At 42.8% G+C, this 23,226-nt stretch overlaps 1 protein-coding gene across 1 annotated transcript in view; it reads right to left on the reverse strand.

Moving 5' to 3' along the window:
* The window catches only part of HOMER1 (homer scaffold protein 1), a 246,911-nt gene extending 233,078 nt beyond the window's left edge, over window positions 1-13,833 (reverse strand). The window contains exon 1 of the mRNA XM_033929598.1: window positions 13,484-13,833. Coding sequence (XP_033785489.1) covers window positions 13,484-13,488 — 5 coding nt within the window. The 5' untranslated portion in view covers window positions 13,489-13,833. The remainder of the gene's footprint in view (window positions 1-13,483) is intronic.
* Window positions 13,834-23,226: the final 9,393 nt, after the last annotated feature.

Genomic DNA, 23,226 nt, shown 5'->3' on the forward strand with positions numbered 1-23,226 from the left:
TCAAGTATTTTAATGTCTGTATTATACCTCCCCTGTCCCTCCTCTCCTCTACAGTATACATATTCAGGTCTTCCAATCTCTTCTTGTACATCTTTTGGCTCAAACCCCATACTATTTTTGTCAATTTTCTCTGGACCGCTTCAAATCGTTTTACATCCTTACACAGATATGGCCTCCAAAACTGAACACAGTATTCCAAGTGGGGTATCAACACCGCCTTTCCTCTGTTGGTTGTGCCTCTTTCTATACAGCCTAGCACTCTTCTGGCTACAGCCACCACTTTGTTGCAGTTTCATTGCCTTCAGATCCTCAGACACTATCACTCCAAGGTCCCTCTTCCCAACCGTGCATACTAGCCTCTCACCTCTCAGCACATACTCCCCAGGTGCATAACTCTACACTTCTTTGCATTGAATTTTAGTTGCCAGACATTAGACCATTCCTCTAACTTTTGCAGATCCTTTTTCATGTTTCCCACTCCCTCCAGGGTGTCCACTCTGTTACAAATTTTGGTATCATTCGCAAAAAGGCAAACCTTATCTTCTAACCCTTCCGCAATGATGCTCACAAAATTTACTGAATAGAATCAGACCCAACACCGATCCTTGTGGCAATCCACTACTCACCTTTCCTTCCTCCGAGTGAATTCCATTAACCACCCTCTGGCTTCTGTCCGTCAACCAGTTTCTAATCCAGTTCACCACTTTGGGCTCTAAATTCTGCCTGTCAAGTTTATTCAAGAACCTCCTATGAGTAACCATGTCAAAGGCTTTGCTGAAATCTAAGTAAATTACATCTAGCACACAACCTCAATCCAATTCTCTGATTGCCCAATAAAAGAATTAAGTCAGGTTTGTTTGGCATGATTTATCTTTAGTAAAGCCATGTTGCCTCGGATCTTGTAACCCATTGGATTCCAAGAAATTCACTATCCTTTCCATCAGCAACGCTTCCATAATTTTTTTCAACAACCAAAGTGAGGCTTACTGACCTGTAATTTCCCACTTCCTCTTTGCGACCATTTTTGTGAAGAGGGATCACGTCTTTTCTAGTCCAGCGGAACCTCTCCCGTCTCTAAGGAGTTACTGAACAAATCTTTTAGAGGACTCACAAGAACCTCTCCGAGCTCCTTCAGTATCCTGGGATGGATGCCATCCAGTTCCATGGATTTGTCCACCTACAATTTTTTCAAGTTGTTCATAAACACTTTCTTGTGTGAACAGTGCAGTATCCACTCCATTCTCAAGTGTAATTTTGCCAGCCCATTGCGGTCCTTTTCTAAGATTTTCTTCTGTGAACACAGAAGCAGAAGTATTTGTTTAGTAAGTTAGCTTTTTCCTCATCAGTCTCCACATAGCAGTTTGAAGCTTCTTTCAGTCTCAATTACATGCCTTCCTCCTTTTAGTAATATACCTGAAAAAAATTTTGTCATCCTTTTTTACGTTTCAAGCCATTTGCTCTTCTGCTTGTGCTTTTGCCAGACATATCTCTCCCTTAGCTTTTTTCAATTTCATCCAGTATTCCGTTCTGTGCTTCTCTTCTTGAATTTTTTTTACATTTCACAAACGCCAGCTTTTGTGCCTTTATTTTCTCCATTACTTCTTTGGAAAATGATCTGTTTACTTTTTCTCTTGCTTTTGTTTAATTTTCCTCACATAAAGGTTGGTGGCCAATTTTATTGCTCCTTTCAACTTGGACCACTGTTTTTCCACTTCTCTTATATTCTCCCAGCCTGTCAGCTCTTTCTTCAGGTACTCCCTCATTTTACTAAAGTCCACACGTTTGAAATCCAAGTCTTTGTATTGCCGCCACCCATTTTAGCTGCTATATCAAACTGTGTGATGATCATTACCACTGATGCGGCCCTTTGGCTCAAATGAACCTGGGGGTGGCAGCCTATTAAAAATGGACAGATGTGGTGGAATAGGCAAGCATGAAATATAAAATAGCCACTAAGCTGTCTTCTCACTTTGGATTTTACTAGTGAGGGAATATATATTCATAAGACAGGGAACTTAATCCAAGAGAAGGCTTTATGAGTGGCTATATAAAATTACAATTGGATAAGCCAGAACACAAACCAGATAAGACAAATATGGGATAAGATATTGATCTAAGTATGTGTTTTGTGCTGAGGTCACTGGAAATAGGAAGAGAGCAGCATTCTCTTAGGACCCTAGAAATGAATTTGATAGCTTTGTGGAAGACTAGAAAAGATAAGCCCAGGCTGTTGCTTAGTTTTATGAAGTTCCATTGTTTCAATGTGTGCCCAGTCTGGTCTCCAGAGACCTGTGGCAAATAAGGTTTGGCTTTTGACCTGGGTGCTATAGAGATGGACTTTTCTTCTCACTACAGAGATTACATTCCAGGGGAGGGGGGTTCCCTCTTCTTTTTTGCAGGATAAAGTTAGAAATGCTAATTGGATATACAAAATGCATATATGATATTAAATTTTAGTAAACTATTAATGTAGGAACATTCATATTTAAGGGTTCAGATTGAAATATAATTACCTAAAAAATGTATTTGAGGATTCAAATAGGAAAACGTAGGGTTTGTTGGAATGGATTGGTCACTCCCCTTTCTCTTTCACTGAGACACAGGATTTTCAGTGCATGCTCTAAAGTGACTCAGTAACATGGGAGCAGCAGTTTGACTTTTAAGGAGAAATGATTTAAAGCTGTGTGTATGGATAAATTTTCCTCTATAAGTATATTATATTGTAATACTTTTTCCTGGTTTCTTCTGTATCTTTCTTTATTAGAAAAGATAGTATTAAAATGTACTTTTTAGGAATTCTTGTGTGAGGGGCAGACACTCCCCCAATATGCATGCAAGTGCCTTATATGGTATCAAGTATTCTTGACCAATTATATGCAGGCAGTAAAATGTCATCATATATTAGGTATATATAAGTGAATCTAGCAGAATGGAATTTTGAGGGCGTTAAGTCAGGGAAGTTGCATTTACACTATCTGACTTGTAATGTGCCTCCATTGTACAAATAAATGCCTTTTGAAACAAGATGTATGTTAAATTTTAATATACAGTATTTTATCGGAAATATTTGTACAATTATCATTATTTCAGTGCATCCATGAGCAGGGCAGAACTAAAACTCTGCTCACCACCCAGATAGGCACCAACTTGGATACTAGATACACTTCCCCATTTGTGAGCACTAGATCCAGTATCATTTCTTCTCTCATAGGTTCCATCACCATTTGCCTCAGAAGAGCATTTTTAAAGGCATCAACAATCTCTCTGCTTCTTTCCGATTCCGCAGATGGAACTTTCCAATACACATACCATACATTTTTTCTTTATATACCACAAATTTCAGCAAGGATTCAATGTGGTTTACAATAAGATTAAGAACTGAGGATGTAAATATTGAATGAAGAATAGGAGGTAGGCTCCTGAGATTTGGTTTTAAGTCAAAAGAGAAAAGGTGGGTCCTAAGTTTCTTCCTGGCACGGTTAACGCAGGTGGAGAGAGAAACCGTTCCATATCTTGGATCCCTAGTACACGAACGTTGATTCATGCAGGAGCTTCCTAAGTACGTGTGAAGGAGGAGGGGGAAGGCTAGTTTGTACCATTGATGTGTCCTTGCATTAAGGAAGAAGTAACTGCAAAGCACAGTTACTTACCATAACAGGTGTTATCCAGGGACAGCAGGCAGCTATTCTCACATATGGGCGACGTCATCTGATGGAGCCCGGATGAGGATGCCTCACAAGCAGACTTGCTTGAAGAAACTCGAAGTATCGAGTCGCCCGCACCGCGCATGCGCGAGTGCATTCCCACCCAGCGTAGGGCGTGTCTCCTCAGTTCAGATAGCTAGCAGAGAAGCCAACCAGGGGAGGTGGGTGGGTTGTGAGAATAGCTGCCTGCTGTCCCTGGATAACACCTGTTACGGTAAGTAACTGTGCTTTATCCCAGGACAAGCAGGCAGGTATTCTCACATATGGGTGACCTCCAAGCTAACCAGAATGGGATGGTGGGAGTGTTGGCAATTTAGGAGAATAAATTTTGTAATACTGTTTAGACAAACTGTCCATCCCGTCTGGAAAAAGTATCCAGACAATAGTGAGAAGTGAAGGTATGAACCGAAGACCAAGTAGCAGCTCTACAAATTTCCTCAATAGGTATAGATCTGAGGAAAGCTACTGAAGCTGCCATTGCTCTGACTTTATGGGCTATGACTTTACTGTGAAGAGGTAATCCAGCCTGGGCATAGCAGAAAGAGATACAAGCCGCCATCCAGTTGGAAATAGAACGCTTAGAAATAGGATGGCCCAACTTATTTGGATTGAAGGAAACAAAAAGTTGAAGAGCAGTTCTGTGTGGTTTGGTGCGTTCCAAGTAGAAGTCCAGAGTATGAAGAGCTGAATCTCCAGGATGAGAATGAGGCTTTGGAAAAAATACTGGAAGAACAATGGATTGATTTAGTTGAAATTCCGAGACCACTTTAGGGAGGAATTTAGGATGAGTACGAAGAACCACTTTGTCATGATGGAAGACAGTGAAAGGTGGATCAGCAACTAAAACTTGCAGCTCACTAACTCTTCGGGCAGAAGTGAGGGCAATGAGAAATACCACTTTCCAAGTGAGATACTTCAGATGAGCTGTATCAATTGGTTCAAATGGAGGCTTCATTAATTGAGTAACGACAACATTGAGGTCCCAAACTATAGGAGTCCTTTCATGAATCTGGAAACCACTGGATGAGCAGAGAGGGGTTTTCCTTCAATAGGCTAATGGAAAGCCGCAATTGCACTGAGATGGACTCAGATCGATGTAGACTTGCGGCCAGAATTGGATAAGTGCAAAAGGTAGTCCAAAACAGAAGATAAGGAGGAATGCTGAGGCTCCTTATGATGAGAAAAACACCAGGTAGAAAATCTAGTCCACTTTTGATGATAGTGGTAGACTTCCTAGAAGCTTCTAAAACATCTCTTACAGATTGAGAAAACTGAAGAGGAGTTATGTTGAGAGGTACCAAGCTGTCAGGTGGAGCGACTGCAGGTTGGGATGAAGCAGAGATCCTTGACTCTGTGTAAGCAGAGAAGGAAAAACTGGTAGAAGGTATGGCTCCCTGCTGCTGAGTTAAAGTAGAAGGGAGTACCAGGGTTGTCTCGGCCACCGAGGAGCGATTAGAATCATGGTGGCATGATCGTTCTTCAACTTGACCAGAGTCTTGAGGATGAGAGGGAATGGAGGAAATGCATAGAGGAAAAGGTGCGTCCAGTCCAGAAGAAACGCATCTGCCTCAAGGAGATGAGGAGAGTAAATCCTGGAGCAGAACTGAGGCAGTTTGTGGTTGTGGGGAGCTGCAAAAAGATCTATCTGAGGCGTTCCCCATTGTGAAAAAATGTGATGAAGAGGCAAGGAATGGATTGTCCATTCGTGAGGTTGTAGAAGACGACTCAAGTTGTCTGCTAAACAATTTTCCACCCCTTGAATGTAGACAGCTTTGAGTAAGGTATTGTGGCGAATTGCCCAGTCCCAAACCTTCAGAGCTTCCTGATAAAGGGAGGCAGATCCCGTCCCTTCCTGTTTGTTGACATAATACATGGCGACTTGGTTGTCCATTCGAATGAGGACTACTCGGTCGTGAAGCAGATGTTGAAAAGCGTTGAGAGCTTTGAGGATCGCTGAATTCCAACAGATTGATATGACACTGACGATCCATACGAGTCCAGAGGCCATGAGTACGGAGACCATCAAAATGAGCGCCCCAAGCATAGGTCAAAGAGTCTGTCGTGAGGACCTTCTGATGTGGGGGCGTTTGAAAAAGCAAGCCTCTGGAAAGATTGGAAAAGAGCATCCACCAACGGAGAGATTGTTTCAAGGAAGGAGTGACTGATATGTGTTGAGAAAGAGGGTCGCAAACTTGCATCCATTGAGTTGCCAGGGTCCACTGAGGAATTCTGAGGTGAAGTCTGGCAAAAGGAATCACGTGTACTGTGGAGGCCATGTGACCTAGAAGTACCATCATGTGTCTCGCTGAGATGGAGGAGCGGGAAGATACTGTATGACAAAGTTGACGAAGAGTGTCCAATTGATGTTGCGGAAGAAATGCTCTGAGTTGGACAGTGTCCAGAACAGCTCCAATGAATTGTAGAGTCTGTGAAGGCTGAAGTTGAGATTTGGGAAAGTTGATTTCGAATCCCAAACTTTGGAGGAACCAGGTAGTCCGTTGGGTCGCTAGAATAACCCCTTGAGATGTTGAGTCTTTGATGAGCCAGTCGTCGAGATAGGGAAATATCTGAAGACCATGGTTCCATAGAGCTGCTGCCACCACTACCAGGTACTTGGTGAACACTCTGGGAGATGAAGCCAGGCCAAAGAGCAGCACTCTGTATTGATAATGCAGATTCCCCACCCGAAATCTGAGATATTGACGGGAGGCCAGATGTATAGGAACAGGAGTGTAGGCCTCCTTGAGATCCAGAGAACATAACCAGTCGTTCTACTCAAGAAGGGGATAAAGGGATGCCAAGGACAACATGTGAAAATTTTCTTTGACTAGAAATTGGTTGAGAGCCCTGAGATCCAGAATAGGTCGCAGATCGCCCGTCTTCTTCGGAACAAGGAAGTAACGGGAGTAAAATCCCTTGTTCTGTTGTTCCAGAGGAACTGGCTCGATAGCATGGAGGCGAAGCAGAGCTTGAGCTTCCTGAAGAAGAAGGGCGGTCTGGGATGGACTGGAAGGATACTCTCTTGGAGGAAGGTCCGGAGGAACTTGATTGAAATGAAGAGAGAATCCTTCCTGGATAATGGTAAGTACCCAGAGGTCTGATGTAATTGTCGTCCATCGTGGTAAAAAAGATGGAGATGACCTCCTATAGGGGAAAAAGAAGGCAGAGGCAGAACGATGGAGGTTATGCTCTCTTCTAAGCAGTCAAAAAGGCTGAGAAGCCTTAGGTGCAGCAGAAGGTTGAGGTTTATGCTGCTCTTTTGGAGGCTGCTGCTTCTTAAGAGGAGGGCAAGTATAAGGAGCCTGTCTCGGAGCAAATCGCCACTGATAAATAGGAGGAGGGCGTGCGGGCTTAGCAGGAGTTGACTTTGGCTTAGGTCTGACAATGGAAGCAAAGGACTTTTCATGGTCAGACAATTTCTTGGTGGCTGCCTCGATAGATTCGTCAAAGAGGTCATTGCCGTCACAAGGAATATTAGCTAAGCGGTCCTGAAGGTTAGGGTCCATATCAATGGTACAAAGCCAGGCAAGATGACGCATAGCCACAGAAAAAGCAGCTGCTCAAGCAGACAACTCGAAGGCATCATAAGATGACTGGAGAAGATGTAAACGAAGCTGAGATAAAGAAGCAATAACTTCTTGAAACTCAAAGTGCTTTTGAGGATCCAAATAACTCATGAACTGTGTAAGTAGAGAAATAAGGAACTCAAAATAAGTAATAAAATGAAAATTATAATTGAGGACTTTAGAAGACATAATGGCATTTTGATAGATGCGACGTCCACATTTGTCCATAGTTTTTCCTTCTCTTCCAGGGGGTACGGTGGCATAGACCTTGGAAGGATGGGATCTCTTCAAAAAGGACTCAACAAGAAGGGATTGATGAGATAACTGAGAGTTGTCAAACCCTTTGCGATGAACAGTTTTATAGCGAGAATCCAATTTTCCTGGAACAGCTGGTAAGGAAAAAGGAGTCTCCGTGCACCGAGCAAAAGTCTGATTTAAAAGCTTATGAAAGGGAAGCTTAAGTGACTCAGCCGGAGGTTGAGGAAGATACACGACTTCGAGATACTCCTTGGAGTATTTGGAGCCAGTATCCAATTTAAGATCCAAGTCCACAGCCATCTGACATAGAAAAGATAAGAATGAGAGTTGATCCGCCAAGGCTTAGCCCCGAGAAGGACTCGAGGACGTCGAGGCACCTATTGAAGATCTCCTGTGTCGAAGATGAAGCTTCAGCATGTAAAAAGTCATCCGATGAATATGGTGACTTGGACGAGGCAATGGAATGTGGAATATCCTCAAGGTCCGGCATGGGAGACCTCAAACGAGGAGTAGGTGGAGTAAAACGACGCTTAGAGGAAGAGCCATGTCTGGAAGCATGGCTCGATGAAGGCCTCGAGCAATGATGAGAACTGTGCCTGGAAGCAGATCTCGAAGAGCGATGAGACCTCGTCGAAGAATGGAGAGAGGTAGAGGAACCTCGATGCACTCTCAAAGACTCTGCTCCTTGTATAGAGTGTGAGGAATCCTGTCGAGGCATATGTAAAGATTCTGCTCTTCGCTGAACGTGCTGAGATGCCAGGCCAGACACTCGCAGAGACTGCTCCCTGCAAAGAGTGTGGAGGATGAGACTGAGGCAAGGAAAGCGGCTCGACCTCGTGGGAGTCTGCTACATGCCCAGGCTGGATAAGAGGGAGAAGCTTCGGTCCCATGTTAGTAAGGAACTGAACAATGTGCTTCTCCGACAAGGTCTGAAACCGGTCCACTTGCCTTGGCTGGAGGTTCCTTCGGGGTAGTGTGATTGTGCTTCGACTTGGTAGTCTTAGGCACTTTAATCACTACCGCTGGAACAGTCTGCTGAGCTATCTGACCTGAGGAAACAGAGGAAGATACAGCAGATATCGATGAGGTAAGAGCTGCTGCAAAAGACGAAGGTCTGATGAGGCTCGAGGTGGAAGCAGTAGAAGCTGGAGGACCATCAGCCGAAGCCGAAGTCATCTTCGAGGACGAGGTCGAGGCCACCTTAGAAATCGAAGTCGAGGTCATCTTTGAAGTCGAAGGTTCAGATGAATTGATGTCGAAAAGCTTGTCCACCAGAATACAACGAAGCTTAAATGCACGAGGCTGAAGCGTTTGGCAAGGCAGGCACGATCTAGGATGATGCTTAGGCCCAAGGCACTTGAGGTAGCAATGGTGAAGGTCCGTAATAGAGATCACGTGCTGACTCTTGCTACACTTCTTGAAGCCCGTAGCAGGCCGGGACATAGAAGTGAAAACAGCCACCTAAGATCGAAGTCGTTGGGCTGCGGCCGAGAGGCCGTCCCCAAAAAACGAATGGAAGAAGAAAAATTTTTTTTTTTAACCGAAAATAAAATAGACAAAAAACAGCGATTCGTGAAGAAAATAAACACAAACCGCGGTTAGAGAAGGCACAAGTAACAAAGTTAACGCAGAGAGTCGAAGACGGACTTCTCGGCTCCACGGAAAACTAAGAACTGAGGAGACGTGCCCTACGCTGGGCGGGAAGGCACTCGTACATGTGCGGTGCGGCGACTTGAAACTTCGAGTTTCTTCAAGCAAGTCTTCTTGTGAGGCGTCTGCAACCGGGCTCCATCGGATGACGTCACCCACATGTGAGAATACCCGCCTGCTTGTCCTGGGATAATGTAACTTTTTCTTAAATATGCGTGAAGGGGGGAGGGGGAAGGCTGGTTTGTACCACTGATGTGCTCTTGCATTGAGGAAGGATTGTGTAACCGTGATGTCTGTCTAAATCCTGCAGACCATGCAGGTCATCTTGTATTGCATTCTTCTCTTCACGGGAAGCTAGTGTAACTCCTTCAGGAGTGGCTTTCATATTTACCCTTTTGGAAAATCAATCTAGCTGCTGTGTTTTGGAGCAATTGTAGTCTTTTGTAATCATATTCTGCAATACTGATATATATGGAGTTGCGTAATTCAGGTATGAGAGGAGGACCATTTGTGCGATTGTTCTGAAGTTGGACTGACTTAGCACTGATCTGATTGAATAATTTCCTGACCAATGTGTTAATTTGGTCTGTGCAAGTGACATTTGAATTTAGGATCACCCCCCAGAACCTTTGAGGACTGTTTCAGTTTAAGCATTTCGCCAGTTGTCAACACTAGGTCGGTGTAAGGTAACGTAATGTGCTCTAGTTCCTGAACCATAAGACTTTGGTCTTTAATTTATTCAGTTTCAAGAGTTCGCTGTAGCCCATACACAGATGTCATTGATCAGTCTTCCTATGTGTGCTGTGGTATCGACAAAGTTACCTTTAACAGGGGTTACTATAAAGATGTCTTCTGCAGGTTGAACTCATCCAGCAGTAGCATGTCCCCTTTCTTTCCCAAATTCTGGATATTTGCAACCAGATTTTTATCAAGTTGCTCAGGTTGTGTCAGAGGTCTGTAGATAACTCCCACGTAGATAGAGGTTCCATCTTCTCTTATCAAATCAATCCATATCACTTCCTCCTTTCCCCAGGCTTCTTGCATTTCAGTTGCTTGGATATTGTTCTTCACTTAGAGAGCTACTCCTCCACCTTTTCGGCCATCCCTGGCCTTCCTAAAAAGATTATATGTTAGCTTTCCATGGGAATCACTGAACCATGTCTCTGTGATAGCAATAACATCTAAGTTTGCCTCTAACATCAGAGCCTGGAGGGCCATGAACTTTGTTGCTTAGACTTCGAACATTTGTTGTCATTGCTTTCCAGCTACCTTTCAATGGTGGCACTATAATTTTTTTGCCTAGTCTCACTCCCTACTGCATTGCTAAGAAGTTAACTGCTAAGATTGTTATTTACATTGTTATCTTTACTACTGTGACATCCTGTCTTTTGCTAGGAGTGGCCACCCGAAGTGACCTGCATCCATATGCCACCCACAACTTCTAGTTTAAACACCTAGAAACATAATGCCTGAATTTCTCAGCAAGGATTATTTTACCTGCCATAGTAAGATGCAACCCATCATTACAATATATTCTCTTGTTTTACCTTGTATTTCCCCATCCTCCTATGTACCTAAAGCCTTCTTCATGACACCAGGTTCTGAGCCACCTATTGAAAATCTCAGTATTTAATTCTCTTCCCTCTCCTTTTCCATATGTAGGCAGTACTTCTGAGAAAGCTACAGTCTCTAAATAAAGTTTTAATATCTCCTCCAGCTCCCGAAAAGCTTTCTGCACAGTAATATTGCTGGCTAGGTCATTTGTTCCCAAGTGAATAACAATATTAGGTTTAGAATTCTTAGTTTCCTCTTTAATTATAGACAGTATTTATTTGGTATTTCCTGGTAGCCGAGGATCCTGGGAGATATTTCACTATTTTAGGCTCCTTGACTTGTCTTCCATTGTTAATGCCTCTATAATGATGGAATCCTCTAATAGCAATAATTTTCTGGTTTGAGCTTTCTTATTTTTTCTTCATGAGTCACTTTCACTGGTTCTGGTTCCATCTCAATTCTTTTTTGAGCACTGCAATGCTCTAATGGAGCAAAAGAATTCTGTAGGTGCAATTGTGAGGGTGGATGTTTCTGTATCACATGTCACAGTCTACCTGACCCTACCATGATCCATTTATTGCTTTATTCTTTGAGGCAGTGGTGATAAATTGATATGATTCTGTGGAGTGATGGAAGCTGCTTTGATTGCATCCAATTCCTGTTTAAGTTTACAGAGCTCATCCTTAATACTAGAAAGCTGAAGACAGATGGGGCAAGCCCTAAGTTTCCAGATGGTGTGCCTTGGAATTAGGACACCACAATGATTGCACTGAATAAAAGTCATCCGATTGGTTGGAATGAGTATTGACTGAAGAGTTTTCCTAATTATTGGGTTGTCTATATATATAGCAAACCCTGGGGTGGGTGGATAGGAGGGAGGGACTATAAATTATAATGAGTCAGCCAAGTTCCCCATCAACCAGCACTGGAAGGGCAAGCCCTCACAACACAACCAAATTCTGCTAGAATCTAATTTTTCTCTTTACAGTATAGCCAAAAATCTCCACTATGTGTATATATAGCAAGTTCCTGCCCAATAAACCAGATGCAAGACTTAATCTGCTACCTATCCAAACTCTCACAATGGAAAATAGACCTTACAAAGCTAGTCTACAGTTCAAGAAACCAAGTTAGGAAAGTTTAGAAAAAATAGCAGCACGAATGAGTCAGTTTGAAAAGGCTATCCCCTCTTGTATCAGGATTAGCCAGAAAGGGAGAAAGAGCTTTTTGTTAGGAGGGAGAGGTCTAGGTTTGAAACAGAGCAGTACACCACAAAACAAATACAGTCAGCACAGTCTAACTAAGCAATTAAAATTCTGAGAATAGATATCAGACAGCAAACCAGACATTGAAATTAAGAATAAAATCAAAGAGTACTTAACAGAGTTGTTTGTGGTTCAGGTCTTTCAAGGAGAGCACATGGATGAAATACTGCAGGTAAGCTGTTAAGAAGGCGATTGTCATTCAGTGAGTCAGCCAAGTTCCCCACCAACCAGCAGTGGAGGAAAGGCAAGCCCTCACAACACAATCAAATTCTGCAGGAATCTATTTTTTTTTCCTTTACAGACATCCCCCCCCTCCCCATAATAGTGCACTTACAGTTTTTCAAAGATATATCAAAAGCAACATTTTAAAACATAATTTAACATAAATTTCAAATAACCAATGATATGTACAACAGCCTGGTTTCCAACTCCAACACTAGCACTATCACAAACTACCTAACAAATATGATGTAGCGGTATATAAGAAATAAATTACATTACATTACCTTCCACAGAATGGTGTGTTTGGTCCAAGTTACTAGATGTCATTAGTAATATCACAGGATGTGTTGATTCTTACTTGCTATGAGTGTGAAATATTATTTTCTAAGGAGGGCTGCTGGAAAGGATCCCAACAATTACAAAATTACATATTAGAATAAAATTATCTTGTGCAGGGTTTAGATATACAGGGTAAGTCTTAAGCTTAACTTGAATGCAATACATTGTTAAATGTCAAATTTTTCAATCTTCTTTTAAGTCCCCTAACACCTCTGTAGTTAGAACCTCATATTCAGTAAGCAAATTGTATTGGTGCATACCGACTTAAATATGACACCACAGCCATTACATAACTCAATCTAATCCAATTCTTTGTCAAATAAAATAATGTAACAAAATTAAGTTTGTAGGGAAAAAAGAGCAACTTTAAAAAGTTGAACACAGTACTTTACTTGTTCATTCGATATCAGATGGGTAATTTTATCCTACACACTTCTGAAGGTGCATTACTCCAATTAGACATTTTTCTTTTATGAAAACCTGGTAAGAGGAACCGTACACAATGTACCAAGGACTTGAGGGAAAAAAAGGCCTGGAGACAATACCCTCTCGCCCAACAGGGCTTCATTAGGCTAAGATTCTGCATTTCATTGTAGAATAGTTTGTCTGCATTTTTTCACTAACTAAATATTAATAAATGTGTTTCAACTGATAACCTTCAACAACACTAGAATAATTAAAAAAATAACCCATCACTAGAATAATTATAAAAATAACCATTTTTGGAAGGAAACAGTATGCCAACTGGAAATGAGAAATAGTACAAAATGTAAAGGTTTTTGGGTTTTTTTTTCCTCCTGTGGATTTCCAGGAATAGCAAAATCAGAGCACACATTCAACTGTCAATAAATGTAACGGTACACTTGGGACATAACCCTACTTAAGGACCACTGCCTTCATACAGTTGTCAACATCAAACGCTTACCCCATTTTGCACAGACGAAGACTCGCACTTAAGTGGATTTACAAGATATTTTCCAAATGGATTCCTGGTGTACTCGCAATGGCGTCGCGACGAAGGGGCAGGGGGGTGGCAAATGTCCCACCAAAACAACTGGCTGCCCCCCCTTTGCCACCCCAGCCGGTTCCTTGTTGCATTCCACGTCGCCCCGGCAGCAACCGCCAAAGCAAGGTCCACACCGAGCTGCTTTCTACAGCAGCTCCACTAATGGCTGCGCCGCAATCTCTCCTTGGCTGCGCTGCACCGCGCCGGTGCCGACCGAATACAACGTGCGGACGCACTTACACGCAGTACGTCACCGGCATCCTGACATCACACTACCTCTGCTTTTTCGGGGACAATGACGCAAGACCGCAGTACCTTCTAGCTTCTGTAGTCGTTGTGGCATTGTGAAGGTGTGCGGCATATGACCTCGGATTATGGTAAGACAAAGCTTCTTCTGCCAGCTCTAGAAAAAAACAAAACAAAACACAACTTCAACCTTAGTTTGATCACTTTTTAATAAACAGGACTTAATGTCTCAAGAGAATATATCAGGTTTTTAACCCACCCAAAACTATAAAGGAATCTAAACGATAGTTGATTGAATCAATGTCAGGGAACGACTGAGTGCTCCTTAAAAGAGAAAAAAAGACGCATCCTGTGTTATTTAATAGACTTGAGAACGTGTGCATGGAAACCATGGGTAATGTCACTTCAAACAGACAAGGGATAGCAAGCACCAGAGGAAAGTGAGGAGGTTGCATGAGGTGACGATTTTTTTTTTTTTTTGGGGGGGGGGGAAGGGCGGGGCGGGGCAGCTGGGACAGAAAAAGAAAAAAGTGCCATACGCATCCCAAAGAATGAGCAAGTGATTACAGAACAGCTGGAAGAAAATGCAGACAGTTACTTTCAATTCAGAAGCTGGCTGGCGCTTTGAAGGGTGACCCGGCTCCCTGTTACTGCATGAATGTATTGAGCTTTAATAAAACACCAGCAGTCACCATCTATTTAAAAACTACTACCTCGAACAACATAACCTCTTTGTTTTCTTACCATCCTAGCTCAGTGTGCAGTTGTAGCAATTCTACATTTTTTAGTTTTACAGTGGTGGTGAGTACCTTGTCACTTGCCAGGGAAGAATCAAGAGCACTCTTCTGGCTCAGGCAGCCCAAATTCCTTTTCATTGAATAGAGCGTCATGTCCTAGTGCTGGTTGCAGCGCAGATGGCGGAAGTAGATGGCGTTCAAACAGACTTCCTCAGCAGACATACTCTCGAGCCAGGCGAGTGGATCCTGTCCCCGGAGGCATTCCAAGCGATAGTGGAGCGCTGGGGAAGACCCCACTTCGACCTCAGGGCCATGGCAGGAAACAAGAAAGCAGATCGCTTCTTCAGTCAAAGATCTGAGCCCAGAAGTGAGGGGCTCGACATTCTGGTGCAGCCATGGCCTCCGGAGATTCTCTGGAATGTTTGTTCCTCCTTGGTCAATATTTGGCCGAGTCCTTTGAAGGATCGAAGCTCATCCAGGCTGTGTCATTCTGGTGGCTCCAGATTGGCCTCGCAGACCAAGGTATATAGATTTGATGTTCAGCTGCGCAGAGGTCGCAGCTGAGCATCTATCTGGACTTCCTCAAGTAGGGTCCAGTATCCATGGAGGATCTTTGCTCTTAAGGCTTGGCTCTTGAGCATGGAGCCTTAGAGTGACAGAATATTCTGCCCTAATTGTTGATTCTCTTCTGAAGTCTACAAAGTCATCTGCGGTGTCAGCTTATGCTACATGCATGGAAGACCTTCCATGATTGGTGTGCACAGGTCCAAGTGTACCCTTATTCAGCTCCGTTTTCACAAATTCTCACTTTTCTTCAGGCTAGTTTGAATACAGGCCTTATTGTGGCTTCTCTTTGAGTCCATGTGGCCGGACACTCCTGTTTTAGATCCCATAAGCATTGGTCTTCCTTGGTGTTTCATCCTGATGTCACTAGACTCTTTTAGGGAGCTCATCATATCCAACCACCAGTTGAGCCCCGTTTCCCTTCTTGGGACCTTACCCAGGTATTGTCTAGCCCTTGCTAAGGCGTCTTTTGAGCCCCTTCGAGATACTGCCCTCTTGGACTTGACGTTCAAGACTGTTTTTCTGGTTGCCATCATTACATGGGCACGTCAGGTGTTGGTATTGAGGGCATGGTCTTGCAGGGAACCTTTCCTCTGTTTTTCAGAGATGGTGGGGTTCCCTTTGGATGGTTCCTTCCTGCTTGCCGAACATGATTTTGGTTTTCCTGGTCAGTCAGGATGTGTGTTTGCCTGACTTTCAGCTGACAGGTTCCCAGTCACAGGATCGCCTGTTGAAGAAATTGGATGTGTGCAGAATTCTTCTGTATTACTTGGAGGTCACCAATGAATTTCATCTCTTTGACCATTTGTTTGTGCTGACTAATTCTGTTCAGTGGGGTGCTCCCATTTCCAAGGCCTCAATTTCCAGATGGCTCCATAGGGCCGTTTCGTCAGCTCACATTCTTGCAGGGACACAATCTCCTGTTTCCATCAAGGCGCAATCTGCTAGAAGTATGACCTCTATGTGGGCTGCAGCTAGAGCTGTCTCTCTTATGGAGATTTGCCAGCCGTCAACATGGTCTTCTCTTCACACATTTTCCACATTCTACAGAGTAGGCATGGCAGCAGAGGGAATTCCCTGGCTGAGAAGGCCTCAAAGCCTGTTTAAAGAGCTGCCAGCACTGCTCTGGAGGGAGGAATGTAGGGCTCGCAGTCGGCGGGGTTCAGATGGGAGGAAAGGATGGAGGGTCAGCGAGGGTTTGCCTGCGCGGCGGGGCGGGGAGAAGAGTTGCTGCCAGCAAATCCAGGGAGTAGGGCTTATTTTGGGGGTAGGGCTTATATTAAGACCTACCCCGAAAATCATGCTAGGGCTATTTTTCGGGGTAGGTCTTATTTTCGGGGAAACACGGTAAGAAACTAGAGCTTATGTGATCTATCCAATGAAATTTTCTGAATCAGTGCCCCAAATAATGCAAGGAACAGGTCAAAAACCCAAGGCACCAAGAAATTTTTTTTTGTTGGCCTGTGTAATTGTCATAAAGAGATGTTTTCATTGACATGTATTTCTATGTAACTGAACAATATCCCACAGACCATTACTAAAGGCCATATGTGATATAGCAAGGAATATATACGTACATCAGACTTATACTTGTGCTCATAAAATGTACTTCAACAAAAGTGACCATGAATTAAAAATACTAGTGGTCAATTCATGCTTCTAATTAAGGCACATTTCCCTAAATAGCAACAATGCCAAAATTCACCCTTTTATTTTAAAAAAAATTGTTCTTATCTTCTCATGATGTGTGAAACATCGGCCCCAATATAGACTATGTTTCACAAAACTGTCTCAAGAAGCCGAACAATCTTTCTCTAGAAATGGAAGTTCTAGAGAAGAAACAGAAAAAAAAAATTCTGTGTCCGTAACTTTTAGAACCCATACAGAAAGAACCTCTACATTTGATGCTGTTTTATTTCTTAACATTGAGGAAGAATTGAAGGGAAAAGATGGAGAAAAGACCTATAGAGGTGTACAGGTGAAGATCCTAAGACCTCCAAGAAACTGGAGGTGAAGATAAATCCATGTGAACCCTCAGATTGACAGTGACTTGATAATGATACATTAAGCCCAAACACCCTAAGCAAACTACTAGAAAATCATATTTCTCTCTATATCTTTCTCTCTATCAGCATAAGCAGTTTTCGTGAGAAGTTCAATTCAACCCAGAAAATGGTAAACATCTGCTGACAATGACAAACATTTAGTTTGTGAAAAAGGAAATTAGCACACTATAAGAAGGAAATTAACACATAACTCCAGGTCAAGCTGTAGGGGGCTCAACATGTAGGGTGTTGGCTGCATGTCACCTCCCCCATTTTTTTGTCTGCGGGGCTTGGAGGCTCAGTCAGACATCAGGCAGATTGGCAGTCCGAAGATTCATCACTGGAAAGAGATTCGTTTTTCAGGCAGTGATTTCTTCTCCCAGATCCAGCTACATTTGGCTGTAGCACATTGGTAGCACAGGTCACAGTGAGTAAGCCTGTTACAGCCTATGAGGGGGGGGGGGAGGTCTATAAATTGTAATTTTGATGGTTTCAGCTTGTTCCCCACCTCTAAAATCCTAAAATTGCTAGTGGTTTTTTTTTTTTTTTTCATTTTATTTTAGAGTTTTGGAGCCATTTTTTTGGCAATCCCGAAAGAATGCATCTGCCTCAAGACATTACAGAGAGTATTGTCTGGAGCAAAACTGAGGCAGCTTGTGATTGAAGGGAGACGCAAACAGGTCTATCTGAGGAATTCCCCAAAACTGTAAAATGTGACAGAGTACTTCAGAGTTGATGGTCCACTCATGTGGCCGGAGGAATCTGCTGAGCTTTTCAGCTAGGGTATTCTGTTTCCCTTGAACATATATAGCCTTTAGAAATATGTTGCGAGGAATCATCCAATTCTTAAATGCGTTGGACTTCTTGACAAAGAAGGAGAGAGCCAGTACCGCCCTGTTTGTTGATAAAATACATTGTGAAACTAGGACAACGTGGTTGGACAGAGTATTTTGAAAGCGATGAGAGCATTTCGAATGGCTTTTAATTCTAGAAGGTTGATATGTAATGATTTCTGTAGCAAATTCCAAAAATTTTGCATCTTGAGGTCATCCAGGTGAGCCCCCCAAGCATACATGGATGCATCCATGGTGAGAGCTTTTTGATGTGAAGGAACCTGAAAAAGGAGACCCCTGGAAAGATTGAAAGGGTTCATCCACCACTAAAGAGATTTTTGAAGTGGTGAAGTGACCTTGAACTTCTTGAATAAGGGGTTGAAGGCTTGAGACCACTGAGAGGCCAGAGGCCACTGAGACACCCTGAGATGTAGGTGAGCAAATGTGATAACGTGGACTGTGGATGCCATGTGACTTATAAGTCTCATCATCTTTCTGACTGGCAGTGCTTGTAGAGTGGAGACTTGATCACAAAGATGATTGTCTCTGTTGAGGAAGATAAACTCGTAACTGATTGGTACCCAGTATGGCTCCTATTTTGAAGAAAATCTATGAACAGTTGAGTCACCAAGCAGACTGTCTGAGGAGATGTGTCTTTTATTAGCCAATCATCTAGACAGGGAAAAACTTGGAGACAATAAGTCGAAAGTGTTGCTGTTACAACTACCAGACATTTTGTGAAAACTGTTGGAGAGGACGCTTGGCTGAAAGGAAGACCTTTGCATTGGTAATGCTGATGAGCTATTCAGAAGCGGTGAAATTCCCTGTAGTCTGGATGAATGGAGATGTGCATATAAGCCTCTTGAGGTCTAGAGAGCATAGCTATTCATTTTGATCTGGAAGGGAATATAATGTTTCAAGGGATAACATGTGGAACTTGAAATTTCGGAGGTCGAGAATTCAGCCTTCCCCCTCTTTTTGGAAATAGAAAATACCTGGAGTAGAACTCGTGATTTTTCTGTAGGAGGAATTTCCTCTATGGCATTGAGTTGAACTAAAGCGTCTATTTCCTGAAAAAGAAGGAACGGCTACTGAGATGTAAGAGAGGACTCTTTTGAAGGGTAATTTGGATTCAAAATGAAGAGAGTACCCCTCCTTTATGATATCTAAGATCCACATAACGATGGAAATGAGAGTCCATCGTGGGTAAAAAATTGAAGATGACCTCCAATTCTCTGTCTCTTCTGAAGTGGTGGTTTGGCCGAAGAAGAAGCAAGATAATGTCTTTTATAAATATAAGAAGTCGACTTCTGAGCAGGTTTAACAGATTGAGACTTCTTAGTTTTGTTAAGATTATTCCAATTCTGTTCATGCCGAATAAGCTTTTGTGTGGCTGACTCTACAGTACTTTCTCTCCAAAAGTTCTTCTGCCCACACATGGAATATTGGTCAAGTGGTCTTGAAGATTTATGTCCATATCGGAGACTTGTAGCCAGGCCAGTCATCTTACTGAGATGTAAGAGAGGACTCTTTTGAAGGGTAATTTGGATTCAAAATGAAGAGAGTACCCCTCCTTTATGATATCTAAGATCCACATAACGATGGAAATGAGAGTCCATCGTGGGTAAAAAATTGAAGATGACCTCCAATTCTCTGTCTCTTCTGAAGTGGTGGTTTGGCCGAAGAAGAAGCAAGATAATGTCTTTTATAAATATAAGAAGTCGACTTCTGAGCAGGTTTAACAGATTGAGACTTCTTAGTTTTGTTAAGATTATTCCAATTCTGTTCATGCCGAATAAGCTTTTGTGTGGCTGACTCTACAGTACTTTCTCTCCAAAAGTTCTTCTGCCCACACATGGAATATTGGTCAAGTGGTCTTGAAGATTTATGTCCATATCGGAGATCGGAGACTTGTAGCCAGGCCAGTCAGAAACTCTAGATGTCAGCTTGAACACGTTAAAAGCAGTACGAACTATATACTTCCTGGTTTGCAGCAGAGCATGATTTGAACTCAGGAAGATAAGCTGGTGGAATGTATTGCTCAAATACTGATATCTTTTCAAGTAACTGCTTGAAGTAAAAAGACATGAAAAAAATTATAATTCAGTATTCTGTTGGATAACATTGAATTTTAGTATAAACGATGACTAAACTTGTCCATAAAATGGTGTGTGGTCTTCATGATAAGGTGTATGGGGATAGATTTAAAGATCTCAATCTGTACATGAGCTTCCACAGGTAACCAGTGAAGTTCACAGTAAAACAATGTAACATGATCCCCAATGTGAAGAAGTAGATTGGTGCTTTGATGGTGATCGATATCTGATGAAGAAGATCGCCGTCATTGGGAACGAGAGTGTTGATGCCTAGTGGAAGCAGAAGGACGCTCTGAGGACGAGTGTCGACGTCAACTTGAGGAATGTCAAAGCAAAGCAGTGACACTGAGAAGCAGATTCCAAAGCGGTACCATGCAGCCTGTGAGAGCTACGCTTGGGCTGGACTGGTACCGATGAGGTCGGTGTGGACACTGGCATGGAGATTAGTTTGAACATGTATTCAATCTCTTTGCGCAGAAAGTCCTCACCCCTGGATCGAAGATCCTGCACCAATACCTGAGATTGAGCGAGTATCAAGGGATGGAAGACCTCATAGAAGATGCATACCCCATAGGAGACAGCATGCACAGGAAGATAATGCCGGCATCGAGGTTTGGCCTGCATCAAAAGACTCAATGCTGAAGAGGCTTGCGATGCCGGCTGGGAAGTGATTGGTTTCTTAGTAGGCTTCCTGGATGCAGGGATATCCAATGCCAATGTTGATGCAGACACCAGCGGTACCGAGGATTGAGATTTTTCTTCCATAATAGGACTCTCAATTGGAGGGGGCTATGCTAGCCTTGATAATTAGGTGGGACTAGGGGGTGGTGTGGATTAATGGAGAGTAGCCTGGGGTAACATTTAAGACATACACTGGGTATTACAATATTGACAACATTACCTCTAGACCAGAGGTAGAGAACTCTGGTCCTCGAGAACCATATTCCAGTCGGGTTTTCAGGATTTCCCCAATGAATATGCATTGAAAGCAGTGAATGCAAATAAATCTCATGCATATTCATTGCGGAAATCCTGAAAACCAGACTGGAATACGGCTCTCGAGGACCGGAGTTCCCTACCCCTGCTCTAGACAATTGTTAAAGAACACAGTTGTAGAGTATAATGCAGAATTAATCTGTTTACTTTTTCTTGTTTGCCCTGATGGATGATTTAACATTTATGACCTTGAATACCAGAGGCTTAAATTTATTTATGAAGTGCCAACTCTTATTTAAGGAATTGATATGCCGGAAGGCAGACGTGGCTCTTATCCAGGAGGTACATCTATTGCCTTCTCAGGAAAAACTTTGCATACATAAGAAGTATCCCCCCTTCTTTATTTTGCTTCCAATTGTCTCCATAAGAAAACTAGAGCGGTACTAATAGCATTCTCTACTAGTCTACTTCATGACCCTGGCAGATTAAAAAGATGATCTGAGATGATGAGGGGCAGATATAACTCTCACTTTAGTGTCAAAATTATTTACTTTGGTCAATGTGTGTGCATTTTTTTAAATGTCTTAGCCAGCTATTGCTGCAGCATGTTGAGAGCTGTTTACTGTTGGGTGGGGATTTCAATTTAATATTAAATCCTAGATTAGACAACACAGCTATTGCTGTTAAATATGCTCAAAAAGACTGGGATCACATGAATAGATTTCTTACCCATTGGGACTTATTAGATTATTGAAGCAATCCCACTCCACAGACTACAATATACATATTGCTCATGCAGACTAAATACATATTGCTCATGGGTATATAAGTCCCACTCTCAGATAGATTTCTGGCTAGGTAATCTATCTATCCTTCACTTAACTTACATCAGATTCACATCCGCACATGGTCTAATCATGCTCCTGTGGTTCTCATCTTTGAATACATTCCCACCAAAATTCAAATTTGTGTTACCAGCCAAAATTCTGAGACCAACAAACTTTCCTGTCATGCCACTTTTAAAATTTGTGACCAACGAATTTTCCTATCAAAATTAAAATTCATGACCAACAGTCCTCCATGTTCGCAATCAGGTCAATGGACCCACTATATATAATGCCAAACTGCAAGCCTGACAGCATACCCTGAGAAAGCCACAACATGATGGCTGAAACATTGATTCTACCTACCCAGATGTGGTGCAACTCTGACAACAGCAACAATCATGACACCAGCCACTGAAGCCTAAGGGGCTCATAATAAAAATTTTTTAAAACATTTAAAAAGTAGCCTAAGTCGGTATTTGAAAGATCAAAAAGGCAGATCGTCCAAGTACCGATAATCAAAGCTGGTTTTAGACATATCTAAAACCAGCTTAGGCCTTTACCCTGCCTCTATAAGCCTAGAGCGAAATGGGGTGTTTTTGGAGGAGTGGATAGGGTGGGAGGTAGGCTAATCTAGACTTAGTTATCTGGCAACCATAACAAAAAAGGTTTGACAGGTTTCCAGACGGAACTTATACGTTTTGACTTAGACCAAGTCAAAACAAGTATAAGTTCCTAATTGGGCTGCTGAGCTGATCGCGGCTGCTGCGATCAGCTCAGCAGCCCAGGCATGCTGTAACCCCCCACCCCACCCCCACACACACACACCAGTAATGATTGCGGCAGGAGAGATGCCTAATTTCTCCTGCCGTGATTGCCCCCCCCCCCCTCCCGAGTCCCCCCAGCAGGAGAGATGCCCAATCTCTCTTGCCAACACAACCCCCCAGAACCCCGCAATTACCGGCAGGATGAATCCCAAGCCCTCCTTTCAGCAAACCTCTCCCCCCCAACCCCTGAACCAACCCCAAACTGGCAGGAAGTTCTGTTGGGGAAGAAAGTTGGATTTCCTCGGACTCTCCTACACTTGTTCATTGGTGTACGCTGATACTACAACAAGCCTCCATGGAACGCTTACAATTTTCATCTTTGGACACTACGCTGGGACAAGCGTTTTGAACTCGCTGGGAGCCATTTTGGCACACTTTGACACCCAGAGCTTGTAGCCACTTGTTGAATGTATGATCTCTATTGGTGAAAGACACACTGGAATAGGGTACATATTTCCAGCTATCCCCACCTTTTCTAAAACTTGAAACAGATAGGGCCAGTAAACCCTATCGAATGCCTTCTCGGCATCAATACCCAGAATAAGAGTCGAGTC

This window comes from Geotrypetes seraphini, chromosome 1, assembly GCF_902459505.1.
Source record: "Geotrypetes seraphini chromosome 1, aGeoSer1.1, whole genome shotgun sequence".
Classification (NCBI taxonomy): domain Eukaryota; kingdom Metazoa; phylum Chordata; class Amphibia; order Gymnophiona; family Dermophiidae; genus Geotrypetes; species Geotrypetes seraphini.